At 41.8% G+C, this 20,183-nt stretch overlaps 1 protein-coding gene across 2 annotated transcripts in view; it reads right to left on the bottom strand.

Moving 5' to 3' along the window:
• Positions 1–20,183, bottom strand: part of SAP30BP (SAP30 binding protein) — a 31,538-nt gene that overhangs the window by 9,966 nt on the left and 1,389 nt on the right. Inside the window, exons 3-4 of one of the 2 annotated variants that reach the window (XM_062591993.1) lie at positions 17,986–18,033; positions 3,839–3,881 (exon numbers count right to left, since the gene is read on the bottom strand). In XM_062591993.1, coding sequence (XP_062447977.1) covers positions 3,839–3,881; positions 17,986–18,033 — 91 coding nt within the window. The remainder of the gene's footprint in view (positions 1–3,838; positions 3,882–17,985; positions 18,034–20,183) is intronic. The other variant, XM_062591992.1, reaches the window with a different exon arrangement.

Genomic DNA, 20,183 nt, shown 5'->3' with positions numbered 1-20,183 from the left:
TTTTCCCCCGTGTATACAGTGGTAAATGTAAATGAAGAGCTAACACCAAGGTGTGTCCTCACAGGATATATCCAACTGCTTTGTGCATCCTGTTATTTCTGCCAAGATCAAAGCTTTACTTTTGCATGAGTCAGAGGTAGTGACACTGGCTGCAGTTTCTAACTGGGCCTGCAATTTGCTGGCTCACAGTCCAAAGGATCTCCACCTGGGGACTTCAGGAAGTTGGCTCTTGGCATGATTAATCTCTGCAGGCACACCCAAATTTAACTAGCAATAAGTAAAGAGCTTCACCTGCATTATGAATCTGATTAGGAAAAAGAACATTTCTAAGAAAAGGCCACAGAACAGATCCCAGCGGTCAGCTAAGAGTTCAAGAAAGTGGGATCCAAGGCACTGTCAGGTCAACAAGTCAAGGTATCCTCCTACTGAAAAGGGAGGTGGCTACTGTTGCTAAGTCCATACATTCTCCTTTCACAGGCTGACCTAAAAGTTAAAAACTTCAGCATCGTACAAAATAGGTACTCAAGGCTTTTGGTGTAGCCAGCGCATGCACCATGGTAAGGCAGAAATGTCCAGCTGGTCCTAAACTTTGAGTAGGAGGCCAAAGTACAACCAGCTTCTAGGATGTATTTCTGAAAGATTCAGAATCTCAGTAGTCAGTGGAGAATATCTGCTTGCCAGAGATCTTGATGAGACAAATAATTAAATGAAAGTGCTATATTTAGCCTAGTTCTGTTTCAGATGGATGGGTTATTTGGCCAGTACACAAGACAGAATAAAGATACTGCAAATGCAGGGTAGAAAAACAGCAGAGTGCAACTGTGCCAAACTGCAGAGCGCATGGCCACAATGCTACTGTTCAGGCAGTTTCTTCCAGAAGTAAGTGACTGCTCACAGTCCAAAGGCTATGCTGAAGACACAGACCCAAGAGCACACGGGAGTTTATTTTCTAGCAAATAGTTAGCCAGTTTTCCTTAGTGCAGTGAGAACCAGAAGAAGAGTGAATGAGAGTAGTTAGCAGTACCTGGACAGACTAGAGTGTGGATCGTACAAAGAACTGGTAAAGCATCTTGCCTCAACGCTCTCAGTGAACAACACTGCTCCCCAGCTAGGATTAACAACCTTGTCCCTTTCCAGGTTCACTTGAGCACTGTACCTGAACCAGTCGCAAAGGATTACAGGTAGTATCAGGTGCCGGTCATGCTATGCAAAAGAACAAAAACCCCACGAAGACCTGGAAAGAGTAATCAGAGGGGCATGGCTTTCTCCTAGGAGCATGCAAACCAGTAGTGCCTGGTCTCTAAAACTGCACTCTTTGACATTCTAATCAAGTCTACTTGGCATAACTCAGAGCGTGTGGGTTTCTGATTTCCTGGCACTAAAACAGCCAAATCCCAGGGAAGAATCCAAGGCAACAACATGCCAGTGAGTCACCCATCCATGAAAGGACACCAGCTTCCCTTACTGTTCTGTGGGCTGAGAAATGCACAGAAAGATCAGCATCTCAGCCATATTTTCTGCTATTATGAACACTGACTTTTGTGTTCAGATACCCTAAGGGCAGGAGAGGACATTTCTTACAGGCCAAAAGGTAAACAAAATTATGCTGCAAAAAGCCTTGGCACATCCTAAAACACATCCTAAAAGTATTATTTCGCGATGCCAGAGGAAACAGCAAACGGAGATGTGGCGTCAGTAACGTGTACTCTTCAGAACAGTACAAAAAATGAGGACAACACATGGATGCAAACATTCATCAGAAAAGTTCCATATATATATACATACATACACACACACACACACACACCCCTCTTTCAACTACAGAGCAGTTACTGCTGGAAACCTCCCTTTCAGTCTTCTAGGCTTTGATTACACAATCAGTAATTCAGCGTAAGTCAGGAGAATCGTGCCTTTCCCACTTGCTCATTTTTGCTGCTCCCTATGTGCCAGCCCTAGTGCTCACCTTCTGCTAGGCACGAAGCAGATCAGGAAATGGATCCAGCTGGCAGCTTCACAGGAAGGAGAGGGAAAGAAAAGGAGATGTGGGGTGGGGAGAAGGTAGGTCTCTGCTGGTTCCATCTCCCCATCCAGCTCACAGCACACAAACATTAGCATGCGTATGGGGGAGGTAGAACAAACACTCCTTTTGGCAGGAACCTGCACTTGTGCTGCGCTTAAGCGGCTGCACAGCCACGGACGTAGCTGGTGAAGGTAACAAAGAACAGCGTCAGGTTATCTGAGAAGGGCAAGCCACAGCTTTTAATGGAGAAAACTGTTTTAGAGAACTAAGGAAGACTTACACTTCCACACGCTGATACTAGACAAAAACTCTAGATCTCCAGATTGGAAAAATTACTTGCTTTGTGTCAAAAATCCTCTTATCTTTTTCCATTCAAGAATTCTAAGGCTTTAAAAGCCCCAGCTTCCAGAAAGGGAGTGGTTCTTATATTACACCAACCATATGGCTCTTGCAACAGTTCCTTTTCAATTAGATAAGATATGGTTTGATTCCAGTGAACTGCAGAATCCAGCATGGGTAAGTATTCTGATCCCAGGTAACGTGGTTCTGCACAAAGCTAGCCCATATGTTGCTCCGTGTGCCACTATTGGGAAACAATATTAAAGATGTGTTACAACCTTAATCCAGGTCACAGGTTCATCAGTGCCATTTACCCAAAATGTGTCACTACTGAGTGCAGCTTTCAACCTTGCATGCAAGCCTAGGTTGTCACGAGACAAAAGGTGTTCAGTCTCCTAATCTTCTGCAGATGGGGCAATCACTGGGAAGAAGGGACTATCAGAATTGTAACCCAATTCTTACACCTCAACAAGAAGGAATTACCACTATATTGCTTCACAAGTGCAAAGCTCGACTTTTACGTAGACAGTAGAAATGCAATTGGTGTTCAAGTATTCTCACTTAATCTTTACCCTAAATGCTATTGTCTCATTCATTCGTTGTGTGCTTTTTATGGTAGATCAGCAGTTTGGAGAAAGAACTCTACTGCATTCTGTGATAAGATTGGTTAAGGTAGTTTTGTCCTGTAAGGGCTGAACATTTAGTATAAGAATCAGTTTGCTGCAGAGTCTAGGCAGGCCATTTGAAAAAACGACCTACGTCCAAAAATTCAGTGACAGTTTCTTTACAAGTTGCACCCTAGCATCTTCAGACTTACTGTCCAACAGTTTAAGTTTATTGAAGAAACACTTGGTGGATGAAGCGTCAGCTTGTCCAGGCTTAATTGTGATTTGACAAAATAAATAAATAAATAAATAAATAAAGCAAGTTCTACTCTCACGATTTATTATGGTATCATCACATGCTACCTACTACACAACTGTACTAATAGCCTCAGGAACAAAGGGTTAGTCTGGGAGGGTCAGAACGTCAACATAAAATACAACAACAATTGCTGTATAGCCCCACGCAAAGCAAGCAGAGGATACTATTTCTAGTTGATTACAATGGATTTTCCAAGAGTTTGTTTCAAATCTAATCATTGTGCAAAGAGTGAGATGTCACCAAAATCAAATACTTTTCAAGAAACATTGCAAAATATAGATGGTATGCTGTGTCAACACATTGGCTATGAAGCACTGTATGGCTCATATTTACATGGGGATACTTTAGGTTTGAAATTGCAGAACAAAACATCTGTCATCATTAATGGTTATAATGGTTCCCACAGGCCATCTGGACAAAGCTCTGCTATATTGTTTTTAAGCTCATCTGGAAAAAACAGCAGTGTTGCCCATTACATATCTGTTACAAGAGGGCATACTTATAATGTCTAGTTTGAATACACGTGAATTAATAAATACTTATCAGTGAACTTACCAACTAGCTCCTGGGGATCTCTTTTCTCCAGTTCTGAGAATTCCTGGGAGGAAGGGGGAAGAAGCAGATTTTAATCAAGGTATGTTTTTTGACTTAAAAAGCTATACTGTCCATTTCTTTAGAAATTTATACATTACTTCTGAGATAAAAGAATAAAAATGAAGAATGAAATGTAGGTTATTAGATAATAGGGCAATGTTTGTACCATGGAAATTCAAACCCTTACAGGATGCTCCATTTCCTTCCAAAGTTAGGGTCTAAATTTAATCAAATAATTATGGCTTTGTTTCTGTGAATCCCAAATAGTCAGCTCCTTTTGAATTCCATGAAAACTGCTGTACTTGAAGGCTTTCCTCACAACAGATCAAACCATAGATTCTTCATATTCAATGACTGACCTTTGACACTGGCCAAGAGTTGATACTTCAGAGCATAGCCAGCTAAACACAAGCTGGATCCAGCCCACAGAAAATGACTTAGAGCCCAGGAATGCCTGAAAGAGGCTTGTGCAATAGAGAGCCCACCAAGCAGGGCCGGCAGGATGTGTGCCCCAGAGAGTAACATACGAATAGCTGAAATGCTCCCAGGGCCAGCAGCAGAGTGCAGCCACTTCAGAGAGGCATTCAAGCTGCCCTCTGTAGACACCTGAGCACCCACACTATGGCCAGTGTCCCAGGCTGCAGAGGTTTCCTGGTAGTGTGGGGTGCCAGGATTCATTCTATACTTGTACCATTCAGGGCTCTGGCTAATAAACCCTCCAAGAATCAAAACGGTGGGGAGCACAGTGGTGATACAGACACTGTATTCCTACGTTGGAAGAAGGCTTCCGCTCTCAGTTTCCTCTTGCCAGCTCCTCTCGAGAAACAGTCTGCTCCTTGAGCTGATCTGCTCTACCAGCAAATCAAGGGTAAACTCCAAAGAGTGGAGAAGAGCTCAACACCACAACATGGACTAACCCATTCTCAGTAATACTGGTATAAGTTGAAGGAAGCCTCAGTGGTGAGAGCGCAGCAGATGTCTGCATCAGTCTCCACTAAGCAGGAGGTGCAATGCAGGATAAGGCACTCCTGAGCACGCTCTCACTATGTCGAGACGAACGTTCAAATGTTTCGGTACTTCTGAAAGACCCCAGGAGAGCCGCAAGCAAGATCAAGTTCAGCACAAGCAAGGCTTCTGAAACAGTATCAACTGTATCCCAACATTGTCCTCTTTCCCCTCCCTCCCAAAGGCTTTTTGTGACTCGCTGGACTGTGTATCACAAATTCCTCAGGGCCTCCGAACACTGAAGCTATTCATTCAGCCTGACACAGACATAATGCTGCCTCCTTGCTGCTTAGTAACCGCACTTTAAATCCCCTCCTCTACTCCATTTCCAATCAGGTGAGAGGTGCACACGGTAAGGTACGCGCGTGCGTGCAGAGAAAGGAGGAGCAAGGTCGCCAAGCCAGTCTGGGATCATGTTCGGTCAAATTCACTGTGAAAACCTACCAGTTTCCAGAGAAGCCAAAGCCCTCCAGGAGCAGGAAAAACACATTCTTTTTGTGGCACTAACTGCTAAGTGGCACTTTTTATAGCCCTCCATGAAAAAAAGCACTGTCTCTCTATAGTACACTAGGAGCACAAAAAATCCCACAAGGCTAACGCTATTTTAGAAAAAAAAGTACAAGAAGGAACACGCATCTTCTTGCCGGCCAGCTGGCTACGAACCAGCTCCCTTCGTGCAACACGGGCACAGGCTGTGTCCTAACAGCTTTGACCGCTCTAAGCTACCGCGCTTGGGCCAGCCCATTAACACCTCTTCTCCCAGGGTCTTCAGAAAGAACAGCACCAGCAGAAAGAGTTATACAGAAGTATGACATTTCAAAGCAGAAAACTAAGTGTACGCCAAACAAACGAGCTTTGCTGAGAGCGCTGGACAGGAATTCAAGCAAGCTGGGTTGTGTTCTCCACAGACCTACATGGCGTTAACGTGGTGAGCCTCAGTTTGCCATCAGTGAGATGGGCAACGAGTGAATTTCTGCAGCAATTAACTGATTTCCATGAGGACAAACTCATGTTAGCGTGCAAATACTGCAAACAGGCTGGGGAAATCAGAGCTACAGATGCTAGGGAAACACATATGCAGGCAGCATACGACTGCTCATTTGGTAGTTCAAACGTTCAGCCAAAAGGCTGCTTTATTTCCTTGAGGGGGGGAGATGCGTGCTCCAATGCGTTTCTCACCTTCGTTTTAGAGGCAGCAAATATTTGTAAGAATGAAAGGAGGGAACTGTGTTTGCTTCACCCTTAGCTAGAGTAAAGTCTACAACCAATGTTTTTTTTAGTCTTCTGTTACAGACTGAGAGGGAAAAGAGACTTCATCCTTAAATACTCATTAGTCCTTACTCCTGTGCAGCACTGTGCTTTATTACTCCACGATCTCTCCCATTTTTTCCAGTCCATCCCTCCCCTCTCACATCCTAAGAGCACAAAGGCAAAATCCCTGAAACAACCGATATTGCCAAGTACATATGTAAGCAACCCAATGGAACAGTCAAATTCAAGAGCTTTAGACAGGTATTAAATGCTTCAAGAACAGACCAAATTAATAAGGCAGCCCTAGCAGGGCTGCAGGGGTATTCACTGTATTGCTGAAGTTTTCCAAACCCCACTTTAAAGTCTCCTCTAGCTGTCTGGAGGCAGTACCAAATGCATGAACACAGCCGTCAGAGAACATACATTAATATTCCAAGAACTTAAGGGCGGAAAATCTCTCCAAGTATTTATCTTGGCCTTAAATATTTCTCTAAAATATCAGACACGTTAAATGGTATGCTTTATGAATTTCCAGAGTTGTAAGTTTTTTTTTACCATCAGAAGTAAATTTATCCTTTAACTTGCACCCTTAAATCCTAGGGCTACAGCCCCAGTCTGCCCCATAACAGCTGAAGTGAAGCCAGTCCTATTGGGCTGCAGCTGTGTGTTCACCTGGTCTAACCACCTACACCCATTTCAACACAGCCGCTCCAGCGAGTCTCATCTCCATATCCTCAGGACATAGCCAAATAAATAAATAAGTAAAGCCTAGAGCTACACCAAACAAAAGAAAATAAGATCACTAACATATTATAGCCACACCTCACTGCCCAGAGGATATTAAATCTGCTTACTGACGAGTTACTGCTTACCTACACCCACTGCTCCATGGTTAGCAAGCTGAAGACATCAACACAGCTTTTCATTAAGTCAGGCTTCTTTCAAGCCTCTCAAATGCCTTCAGAACCAAAGGGATAACTGACTCCTCCTAGGGCACTTGTTCGTATTTGCTCAATTTACTGTCAATACTACAGCAGGCAAGTATCAACAATTTGACCAAAGGTATACAGTTTGGTAGATGCAAGATGTCTCATTCAAGACTATTAGCATCTCCTGAAGGTCCAGAACTTAGAGATAGTCCAAAAATCTTGAGTGCTCAGCCCATTTCCCCCGTAAAAAAAGTCCTACACTAACTTCTTAACAGTTATCTAACACTACTTTGATAGGGAATTGACTCAATGCACAGGACAAGCAAATATTCTTCCAGAGATGCTTAACCTAAACTGCATAAACATACTTAGAGCACAGCAAGCACCCACAGGTGAGGCAGTACCACACACCTTCAGCAGCACAGATTAGGCCAGCTGTCCCACCAAAATATCTACCAGCTTGTACTAGCAGGAGTAGATCTCAGACTTCTTTTTCCAAAAATCCCTCTCCAGCTAATTTAAGACTGGGCCACACGCTGAATCCAATGGGCTAATTAGAAAAGATGGCATTTTAAGAGAAAATAAATGTTTTCTGCAGATCTGATCCTATATAAAATTGAATGAGAATCACTGAGCAGAGGAATAAGCTACAATAAATATTGCACAGTTTCCATCTTTTAGTTGGGAAAGGAAAGAAAATTTGGACACTGACAGAATATTTGTCCAGGAATTCTGAAGCACTTAAGCAATGGAAAATTTGGGAGGTAACTGAAATTTAAGTAGAGAAGTTATTTAAATCCATTTTTAATTAGTATCACCAATATCCTCAGTATTGTGTCAGTATTTTGCACAATGTACAAAAATCAAGCCACTGAGTGGTAACGTACAGGCAAGATTACACCCCAAATCTCATCATCTAAGTAATTATATGAAAGTTATCACAGCCTTTAAGTATCTCAGAGCTGCAAGCATCACTGAATGGCAGTATTTCCATTTGGATCCTTATTATCAAAAAGTAGCCAGGATTTCATCAGTGGCACCTGCCAGTCCTGCTGATTTCACAACCCTGAGCTCTGAGAGGCTATGTGTAAACATCTCTGAACGTACTTGTGCAGTCAGTCTGCTCACCATTTGCATGAAATCAGCCTGGACATATCAGTTTTGCCGAAAACTCTCTTTACCATCAGGGAAATATAAACTCAGGAAAAAAAAAAAAAAAAAGTCATTCATTCCCTTCTTCACTCCTTTTCTCTGGCCATTTTATCCCATCTGGTATTACTGGTAGTCTTCTTGTGCACTCAGCAAGTTGGTTTTCTGGCTGCTGTCTGGCTGCAGCACAAATCTCAGTGGATCCACTGTTTCAGGGCCTAAAGCCAGACAGCCTTGTTCCAACAGACCCACTGCAAAGAGTCAGGGGATGCTGCAGTGGCTCAGGGCCAAGCTGGAAGAGGACTAAGAGAAAGCAAGGCAAGGGGAAGACAGACTCCTTTCCCTTGACCCAGAGACTAACAAATAACAGCAGGTTCTGAGGAGCTTAACTGTTAAGGGCAAAGAGGAAGGGGAGGAAAAAAAAGACAGTATTTTGGACATGTAACTGGGCTACCCACCAACGTAAGTCACAACTTCTGTGCATCTAAGTGTGACTGTGCACACTTCAGATATGACTTCACTGATAGAAGACCCCAGTTACTTTATTACTATTCCTATCAGCATTCATGAAAGTTTTCCACTTTTTACTACTTCTCTAGGACAAAAGGCAGCTTCTTCAAGCCCTGAGCAAGACACTGCTCATGGTAGCACCTGACTGATATGAAGCCAGTTTGATAGGTAGGTTTTCATGACATATAATCAGTTAAGGAACAACCAGCTGAAAATGCTTGTGTGTAAGTGAGTAAGGAAAGCACCGCATTTTGGTTAAAGCCCCCCTCTTACTGAGGTGAAATATGGACCATCTTTTCAGCTGTAGCATTTCCATTAAGTTACATAAGGTCTCTGCTCAGGTTCCACAGAAAACAACTGCACACAATCCTCACAGTGTGGAGCAGACTAAAGGAAGGAAGCAAAAACAATATGAATCCGAGACTGATGAATTCGAGCTTGGAAAGGCTTGCCCAAAACAGCTTTATTTAATGGAAAGAATGGAGTTATTTACAACAATGCTTGCTAAATCCTTCCTGAAACAAAATCCATAAATTCAATCTCACATTGGATCCTGGCGTTAACTGTTGCCAAAAGGTACAGTCAACCAACTTCTCATAGAAGCAATTGCATATGTTAGTGCAGGTACACTCTCAACTACAAGGAGAAACCATTACACAAGGAGAAGAAAAAAGATGGAGGGAAAAAAACCTAGGAACCTGATTGTTTCAAACAAGATTCAATTTGTAAGAAATAGGAGTTGACCCCAGATTTGTCATCATGCAATTGCTTTCCCAGATTTGCAGCCAACTTAGCCCCCCATCTTCCTATTTCCCCTACACCCACACTCACTTCCAGTCAGTATTAAAAAAAATTCAAACAGTTAGGAGGCTTCTAGAGTCCTTTCAGTGCATCTCAACAACATTTCCCCTTTTCCAGAGGCAGGCACTACTGCTACTTGGTAGAATTAGACATCCTCCCCCCAAAAATATTTCATATGTTTGCAATTAATCAAAGAAATGTAACTCAATTTAGACTGACATCTATACAATCTAAAGGCCAGTCCCAACGTTTTTATCCTGGTGGGCTGTGAATTAAATGGAAGACATTCACACCAAGAACTTTTTAGCATAGTTATTTGACCAGTAACCAGAGCAGCTGTTTAACACAGGGACTTACCTACTGCCACAACAGTTACTAAAGTGAACTTCTCATCTGGACAAGTGCCAGCAAGAATTTTTGCAATTTTTCCTCTTCACCAGCAAGAACTTTTGCAACTTTTTCCCCATTTTCCACAATTCATACTCTTCTCTGTAGTCCTAAAATATCAACAGCCTCACTTGGCTGAGTGTGATGGAAAGAAACCCTAACTCAGCACAAATTGTTGTAACAGTTGGCTAAGCTGATAGTGAAGATAGTGCCTCACTAGAGCACGCAGGTGAAACATTCATATACAAGCAGGAGGAAAAAGATTTATCCTTGACATATTGAACCTTTCTGATCTTTGGACCTTGCATTTTTTAAGCAACATGCCAGCAATTATGCTCTTGCTTTTCTACAAGATCTAAAAGACAGAGAAAAACAGCAGCTTCTCTTTATATCAGAAGTGCATGGCAAGAACTATTTCATCTCCTGTCTACCAGATCAGCCTGATGTTAACACACTACGAGGTAGAAGACAGCAAATGGGTGCCACATGTGCTCAGAGCGAGCAAGAAGAGAAAGCGAGGGAATTAAGGACAGAGCTTGTATTTCCCACCCCCCTCCTTTTTTTGTATTGTGTGAGAGGAGAATCCCAAGAGAAAGCTCGAAGCAAGCCCGAAGCAAGCCTATTTCCTACAGCCACATCCTGTTTGCCAGCTCGGATACACAGCTCCAGGCAAACTGCCCGCTATGGGGTAAGAAGTTCAACCAAGAAAAGGGAGAAAAATGTCAGCACCGTGGCATAGATACTCAGGACAGCACAGCAGCTCACAAATAAGCCACATATAGGAAACAACTGACTATATCCAAACTTCACTGACCCTTGTATACTATTTGTACCAATCTTTCCATTCCAGGATGCCACTGTTGTTGCAGACAGAAAGAGAGAAGGAAGAACAACACAGGAAGAGTCAACTCCTGAGACATTCCTTAAGCATCTTATCAAAACAAAAACACGAGTAGCTGACACTGCCTTTCACTTTAAGCTAAATGAAATCTCAAAAAAAAAAAATGCTTCACTCATTCCAAACTCTATGACAAAACACCAAAAAAAACCCAGCCAAGATCTGGCAAACTGTTTCAGTGAGAAAATGCTTTAGAAGTGAGCTTTCATAGCAGGAAAGCCTTTAAATAGCTTCTTTGAAACTTGATTCCATTCACCTGACATGCTATCTCAATAGTTGACAAAGACATTTGTTACAAGTAATTTCTACTCAAGGAAGTGTACACCACAACTCTTGCTTTCCATGCTGAGGTACAGTTAAAGCCTGTCTTGCTATGGCGCTTGGGTCCCAAAGCCACATGCTTCAGTTCCCTGACTCCCTCCTCATCTCACTCCACTTTGGACTGCTTCCCAGGGGTTCTCCAAGTTTAACACTAGCAGATCAAGACCAGAGGGCAGGGCTTCTCCATGCTGTAGGCAAGGACCGAGACGCAGTGGTGTAAACAACCTGCAAAAATATCATCCTAACGGGACAAGCAATCCAGCCACAGTCCATTAGAGCAGGAGAACAGTTAATTGCCACACTTTGAACCCCTCAGCAGCACAGCTCTCTGCAGTCTCCACCAGAAGCCAGAACAGCCCATAAGAAGTTCCTTGTTCCACTGAGCTCAAATTCTGCTTTCAAATCGCTTTTGCTTCCATCAATGAAGCAGGAATTCAGAAATTAATATCAGCAATGCATGATGGGGCCTGAGGTGTCAAGCTAACTTAAGGATTTTATTTCTGCAGACTGTTGCAGGGCAAAAAATAAGCAGGAGGTGGAGTTAGACCGTGAAAAAACTTAAGCCTCAACAACAGCAAGGGAAAGGCCCAAGAATCCTCACAAAACTAACTTAGTGCAAGACTTCTTCCCAAGTACTTTGTACTGAAAAATGCTGCTTTGTGGATCAGAGTGGAAGCAAGGTGCAAAAGCAAGTATCACCATCAGGAAATCTGCTCCTCCCTGAGTGGATTCCATGCAGATTTTTCAGTTTTGGGCCCTTCAGTACTCAGAACAGGGAAGGTAGAAGCAGTTATTATCTGATGTTTGTTGGTATGAGAGATGATCATCTGTCTGTCTGGGATGGCTGTTCAGGCTCCAGGACTCTCACTCTGACATGTGCCAGGATGCAAACGTAGAACAGCCCCTTCCAGTAGTGCAAAGAAATAATTGCAACAGAACTGAACTTGAAAAACATACACCTTTATCAGGGGAAATATGCAAGGAAAGCAGCTCCAGAAAAGCCTTTTCTTCAAGTTTAAAGACAAAAAGAGCTTGACTCTTCCTTTGGAAGAAAAAAAAAAAAGGCAAGCCACACCTGTGTCAATAATCTGTGGTATTCAGCACTGCAGGGAGTGAAGGTCTGCCACAGCATGTATGCCTGGCGGGGAAGAAGGAACAAGCATGTTTCTGGACATGTCTCATCTTCCAAATAGTTCATCAGCTGGATTCAAGCCAACAGCTCTGAAGTAGGTAAGTCAGCTTTGAAGGCCAACAGTGCTACGATCCACCTCCCTTTCAGGCAGGCAGAGCTGGAGACCCAGAAGTACATGCGCTTCAGCAGGGAAGGGGCAAAACCCCAAAACGCTGAATGCTACTTAGTTTCCTGCATACCAAACTGTTTAAGCACTGTTGACAGCTCTCCAGGTTATCACTTTTTTTTTTTTTTTAAAGGGACTTGATCTTAGTTATTGCTGGAGAATATCAGCCATATTATAGCCATAAAATATCAGTTTTAATGTTTGAGCACTCACTTTAACAGCGCAGCATACAACACTCGCAGTTAACTCTACTTCCCCTAAAGGCTTTCCACAGGTAAAGCTGCCTGCTGAACTGCCCAACTTCCCAGCTCCCTCACCAGAGTACTGGGAAGCACTGCGCCAACCCTAAAATGAGGGGAAAAACTATGTAGACTCAGAAGTGCAGGCAGTATTTTTCACAGGCATATTAACAGCAAGGAAGATGAAGCTTTTACAGAATGAGATGAATCCGAGACTGTAATGTTTACCACTTTAAGCTTCAGTCTGTGCTCACAAGTAAAGAAATCAGTGGGAAACAAACCACTGCCAAGCTAATTTTAGCCCTCAAAATCGCACAGTTAATACTTTGAAAAATGTTCACAACAATGTACCTAGCACAGCTGTCTATAACACCAGGTCGTTTAGAAATACAGGTGATCTTGTGCCAGTTCTGTCCATTAGATGCCAAAATACTAATCTGGGTAGTGTCAAAAAGTAAGAGGGGGTGGAGAAAGAATATAATGAAATTTTTTTTGACTCCAATAAGACACTGAAAGCCTTTCCACAGTGCACTACCACTGAGAACAACTTATATCAGTAATTTATTGATCCAATTTTTCCCCAAATACATTTTTTCAGTCTCATTCAGGGTAGAACAGTTGCACTTAGGTCAAAGCTACTGAGTAGGTTCAGGCAGGTTCTAAGAATCTGGCTTCACAAACACATCTTGAATATAGGAATATTAATGCCTTACCAAAAAGTTACACAGAATCGCACACACACCCACTTACTGATTCTTAACCCTCATTTTTACCTGATATCAATACAGGTTTTGTACTTAAACACACAAATTAATGAGCAGGCAACATAAAAAAAACATTGCAACCAAAATTCTTGAAGTATTGGTACACATCCATGCATCCTAACACAGTAAAATTATTTTACAGGGAGCCTAGATCAATAAAAGCTAAACAAATCTGAAGATTATCAGCAGGTACTTCTTAGGTATGCTCAGGAATGCAGCATTTCTCTTAAAACTTAAGATCTTTTTGCTGCTTCTACAAGATCCCAGTTTGGCTGCCTCTCAGTACAACACCAGAAGAAAGCAGGGGGACCCTTAAAAAGAAACTGAAAATATCAAGGTAGCTATCTGTTTTCAGAAACTGTTACCATGCGTCAGGCATTCACTTGCAAAGGGAGTGGCAATATTTAATCAACTTTCCTGTGCTGGCTAGTCCTGACACCATAATCAAGGCTCTGGAGTTAATAATTCCCCCTGGAAAAACTCCAGTAAGCCAAGCAGAAGGGCTGGACTCTGTCCTTGATCGCCACTTGCAACCTGTTATTCACCCAGCCCCACAACGTGACACTACAGAACTCGCCAGGTAAGGCCCAGAGCACGAGGTCGGTGCTTCACCTAAGATTCATTTTGCTTCTTCCTGCAGGGCTAGTCCATTTAGTGAGCTCTGAGGGCTTGTATTTTGTTACTGCATCAAGACTGTAACCATAGGCAGCCCCTGGCAGGAGCCCAAGCTAACTGCATACACTGCACAGCCCTTTAACCCTTGTCATTCCAAACCATAACTGCCAGCAGAAAGCCAAATTTCAGGCCAGCACTCACAAGCTCTATTTTATTTTTCTTTTTCAGCCACAGTTCTATCATCTGAAGAGAGGGCATAAAGGCCCATCTAGACCGCAGGACACAATCTTTCTAATACCACCCCTTTGCCAGCAACTGCTGTTGACCATTTCTTTTCTCTTCTAAGCAGAAGTCTTTTGTTTAAGTTCTTTTAAGACAGCTTGTTTGCAACAGGTGACTGCTGCTTAATCCTAAAAGCAGGGTCCAATGAAATGATTTGGGTCAATAACAAACATGTCCTGTTCCACATTCTGGGCACATCCCCCCAGAGTGAAATTCTGCAAATCAATTAGTTTTTCCCCTAGATTTGAATCTCTTGCTTTCCATGGGTCCCTGACTCACTTCACACACAACTACAGGATGCAGCATATCTGACTATGCCACCTAAATTTAAGGGGAAGATCCTGGTTTTTGCTATAAGCATACAATGTTCAGGATTGGTTCACACGTGCTCAGTAGCAGAGCAACCTATGGGCCAAAAGTCTGCTCTAGAAGAATACTTAGCTATAGCAATCATCTTAAAGCAACGTTCTACTCCCGACACACCCATCTCAAGAAGGTTTATAGAAAGCCTCAGCTTATCTCCCGGGGCTATTGAGAAAACAGCGGTCTGACTTCACAGAGGTGTTTGAACTTGAAAAGCTTATCAGGACTTGCTGCTCAAAACTCAGAGAAATGGGAAAACTGCACTACCTTCGCCTCTGGTGAGGAACAAGGGCTGCCAGAGTGGGCAGAAACGTCTTCATCAAGAGCAACAAGGGCATGCTGACTGGACGCAAGACAAAAAAAAAATTAGGTTAATACAAAAACCACAGACCAGTATAGAAAAACTTCTCCCCGCTGGAGCTATTTGAAACAGGCAACAAATTCAAGCCTCCCCACTATTATTTTACTGTTATAGTTGTTAGAACAAGTTTTTACAACATTCCCCACTTTTAGTCTCCTCAGTCTATATCTATAGCTGAGGCAAAGTGAGCCTTATGGAGGTTCTCTGCTTGTTACTGTTCAAGTCCACACCAGGACCAAATCACAGCACACAGCAGGTACATGGGAACTCCTTCTCCATATAACCTGACTTAGCTAGAAGTGTCCTGGTCAATTATTTAAGACACAAGCTCAATGTAGTTTATTCACCGTACATTCAAAAATGCAAACAGTAGAAACAACATGTGATGTACATTCAGGGCTTATAAAAAGCTCTGTAATTAACTGATCAGTTACTATGGTTCAGTCTCATTCAGAATAGCATTTTGAAAGACTGGTCTTCTGACCCAGTCAGATTTAAACCCTGGAAAAGTCCTAGCCATGTATAAAGAACCTATGCCATCTATTTAAATATCTCTAGATGTGTTATGTCATACAATGACATTCATATAGTAAGAATAATTTCAGTACTCAGCTGGGAAAAAAATATTCAAAAATATTAGCAAGTTAATCAAGTGCCCTACTTCCTGCCACACCTTGGATTTACAGTAACCACAACTCAAATTCCCTGAGCAACTGCAAGCTCAAAGCAGCAAGGAAGAACCAGGAGAACACTGCCACTTGGTGGAAAAGGGCAATAGGAAATATCAGCTATTGCTCTGAGTAAGACTATCTTTCCAGTAGTGTTCCATAACCCTCCCTTCACCTCCCCTGAACTTCTTAACAGCATGGCTAATACAAGTCACTGCCCCACGTGACGTTTACAGCAACATACCTGCCCCATCAGCAACACAGCACGGGTCCACCTGGCCATATGCCATGTGGCAAACTGAAAAGCGCTTCTTTCTCTCCCACTCCTCCTAGGGCCTGTTGGTTATTTAGCCAGAATTTTTAAAAGCCCAGAAGAGGGTATTGCCTTTTTCATTTATGTCTAAAGTCAACCAGTAAGGGCAGTACAGAAATCTGAAACTGAAGTTTGGCTCTGTCTCCCTGCAATCCTTCCCACTTCTCTTTAATCCTCTTTAAAGAGGAGAAAAAAAAAATCAGGTTTGACCACTTCAGCAGAATTCTTACTGCGGAGTATATCCAAGATAGCAAACACTTGATCCCCCATATTAAGCTGAAATGCTGCCCCATTGCTACATGTAACAGTTCTTCAGACAGGCAAAGTTTATCTTTACAATAATACATAAAACTCACTGAAATCAGGAGACTTTTAAAGCAAACTGACATGAAGCATCAGCAACATATTAAAGCAGAAACTGCACAATTCAGCTCTAAGATTTCTATAATGCATTATTACTTAGAAGAGAGCTACGAGAATCATATTTTGTTCTACTTTTCCAGCTGTCAGACCTTTCTCTACTGCGCTGAAGTCTGAGCCCTTTTTCAGAAGGCAGAAAGGCACACAGTTGCAGCCGAGTTCTGCTATAGACGCTGTGATGATGTACATCAAAACTCTCATTTAAGGCAAGACCTTTTTTTCTATTCAAATTAATAGGTGTAAGCAAACAAAATATTTGAAACTACCAGTTTCCATAAACACCTTGCTAGCACGCTTAACCAGCCACAATGGGAAATATTTAAAAATTGAAAGTCGAACAGCAGCTTGTGAAAAAGAATGAAGACTATGATGGCCCTTCGCTGTCCTTTTTAAAAAAGCCTGTGAATTATTTTTCTGCAACAAGGAGACAGTACATTCCATTTCCGTGCCTCCTACTTGCATGCCAAAGGCTTCAGCCATATTTCATACTTTGTGATGCTGGAGACCTCACTGACTACAGCACAGCGGCCAAGATTTTCAGCTGACTACCATTGTAGACCCATAAAAATACCACGGAAACTGATAAGACAGTGCTGCTACAAAATATATAGAAGCAGGATAGCTAAACATACACATTTGCCCTTTTATTGTCCCATGAAGGCCTTACATTAATTTAAATGCTCTACAGAATTTCAGATTGCCGCATGACCCTCTGGCTTTCTCTGCAAAGTTTAGAGATGCTCCGCACCCTTGAAGAAGCCACTGGATAAAACAAAGGCACTTGTTATTCATTCAGTATTCCACAAAACTTCTCATACTGCATGGGGTATTGATCTGACATAGAAATTAGAGCACATTTCTCTGCAAGCATTAAATGAACTTGGTCTTTCTCCCTGTTTCTGGCTTCACGTGTGTTCCTACATCATTACACACCTTTTGTCCAGCAGAAGTTAAACATAATCCCAGGATAAAGAGGACTTCAATTAGTCATGTAGTTATGATAGCTATCATTTGGGCATATTATTTCACTTTTTTTTTTTTTTTAATACAACCTTTGCCAAACAACTTTATTCAAAACGGCAGAAAGAGCTGGAGACATTTGAGATGATTTATCATGTTGCCTGACCTCTAGGAATACAAGATCATTTATTAAGTTATTCTAAATAAAGTCTTTCAACTAATGCTGGTCAGAAACAATAAGAGAATTCTGTACTGACTACTACATCTCCTAGATCACTGCAAAATAGATAAGATACTGTCAGATAGCCCACCTCAGATCTCATTCACAAGAAGGCCAAGTTCAGAAGTTCAGAACCAGAACCTCACATTATTCAGTCTATAGCCTAACTAGTTAACTGCCTTTGGCAATAGCCAAATTTAAGACCTTAAAAAAATCATGTTGCAGCTACAAAAAAAAAAAAGAAAAAAAAAAGTAGCTACGGAAGATCACAAACCAAGACCAACCCATGCTGTTAAGATTTATTCCTCTTGTACTGAACTTCCCCCCCCACCACCACACCACACTTCCAAATACCTTTAGGTCACCAGCCTCAGGTTTTTCAGTCTCTGAATCGTCATCTTCCTACAAGACAAGAATTTACAGGATTAAGCTTAAAGAGCAGCCTTGGCACATTACTGCGCTTTCAGCAAAGGGCTTGCATACAGCAGCCCAGCGGAAGTCCAAGACCTTTTCCACAGAAATTAGTTTTGCCCCACCCACTCACAAATGGAAAGCAAGTCCTACAGCTATAGAAAAGTGGAGGTTTGAGGTGGGATTTTTTGTTTGTTTGTTTGGTTTTTTTAAGCAAAAGCATCTCTAAGTAGCAGACAATCCCCACAGAACTCATGAAACTCCTGAATGCTCAAAACAGACAATAAAAAGCAACAGAACTGGAGAGAAAAAAAAAAGCATTGGTCATTTCATTATTCCAACTCCTCCAGTTTTGTAGGGCTTTTTTTGCACTTGCCCCTGTTCAGCAGTACTCACAGCACAGAAAAAGCAGCATCTGCAAGACCTACTATACTCCCAAGCACACATCAGCAGCACATAGTGGACACAGCTTGGCTGCCATCTAACCAAACATGCAGGCTTGGTGAGGATCTGGCCTAGCACGAAGTTCCAAATATCTGTTGATGCCAGCTGACATCACATCTTTCTTATTTATACAGTGCTCTAGTAACCTTATTTGAGCTCACAACATGAACTTGTACAGAATAGTATGATTGACACTTAAGTGCTTTAAGTAACAGTCCTCATCGATTTTTTAAAACTTATACCCAGAAATAAGCCAAAGAGCTGGGCAAATTTCTGCCCTGTGAGAGCCTAAAAAAATTAGTCTAAACCTCCTGAAAACTTCTACACCATCTCAGAAGTAAGCTACAGCTCCAGTCCCGACTAGTAGCTTATGTTCCATTGCCTCATCAGCTAGCTATTTCACCAGCAATCCTACAGAGTTACTTATGTTTCTAAACTTATATATATACTCTGGGTTCAAAACAAAATTTGAGGAGCAGAAAAAAATTTTCATGCTCACACAACTCAGCAGAATCGTTTTTCCTCCAAACTTCGCCATTCAATTTCAACTTTGGCCCCAAAACAAGAACTTGATGTTTCAGCTTCAAAAAAACAAAACAAAACCAAAAGAGTGAGATGATTACATGCAGCTGAAAGGAAGGGTTTATAATGAACTGGCCAACTCAGTATTAGCACATGAGCAAGTTCTGGCAAGGCAAGCTAGAGAGTGATCATGCAATAGTGTCAGTAAGTTACAACTGCCTGAATTAACATGCATATCCCACAGAAGCGAGACATCACATCCCTTTTTCATTCCAGTTACTCTCTAGCTTACCTTTCCCAAATGTGCCCATGTGCCAACAATTCAGGCTTATCAAACTTTAATAAAAGTGTATAAATACAAAAGTAGTACCAAGTAAGTTGGTGCTTAATCATAATTGAGATTCCCTTCCCCTCCACATTCCCCCTTAGTAAAAAGATAGAGTCATTTTCAATAGAGCAATAATGGATCGAATCATTCATACTAAAGACAGGCAACTGAAATGGATCCAAAATCCTGCTAAAATCTGATAAGGAATGACTCTAAAACAAAAACATGTTACAGAAAAAAAAGAGAGGCTTTTCAACCAAGGTAGCTAACATAAGGACACAAGTGCTTAGATAAAAACTCAAGGCAAGTGGAGTTCAACTTGCATTGCTTTCTAAAAACAAATCAAAAAAACTCCATGAATATCAGCTACTAGCACAACAAATTCAAGGACACTCCAGTCTGGTCAAAGATGCAGGAAATGCACATTGCTCTCCTGCAGCAAGCACCCTGGGTAACAAAGTCCAAACCCACATCAATCTGTAGAGTGGGCAACTACAAATACATGCCAAAACTACATCTAACCACTAGAATAACTCAACCAATCACCATTGCCTGAACAGCATCTTGCAGCTCTCAGATGATGGACAACTGAACCTATTCAAAATCATGTATGCAATGAAAATATCCAATTATGTGCCTATTTGTTGATGCTATATATAGCAGTTCTCAACAGACATCTGGTTCACATCTACTACTTTCTTCTAAACTGAAGAATTCTCATTGAAATTCTAGAAGTTTTAGAGAAAGTAAAAATTACATATCATATTAAAACATTTTATGTGCTTTGTATACATACATACGTATATATCCCACTGAAGCAGTTTAAAAAAAAAAAAACTCTTGTTAC

This window comes from Rhea pennata, chromosome 19 (genome assembly GCF_028389875.1).
Source record: "Rhea pennata isolate bPtePen1 chromosome 19, bPtePen1.pri, whole genome shotgun sequence".
Taxonomy (NCBI): domain Eukaryota; kingdom Metazoa; phylum Chordata; class Aves; order Rheiformes; family Rheidae; genus Rhea; species Rhea pennata.
Note: the sequence above shows the minus strand (reverse complement) of the source record. Positions and strands in the feature narration are given on the sequence as shown.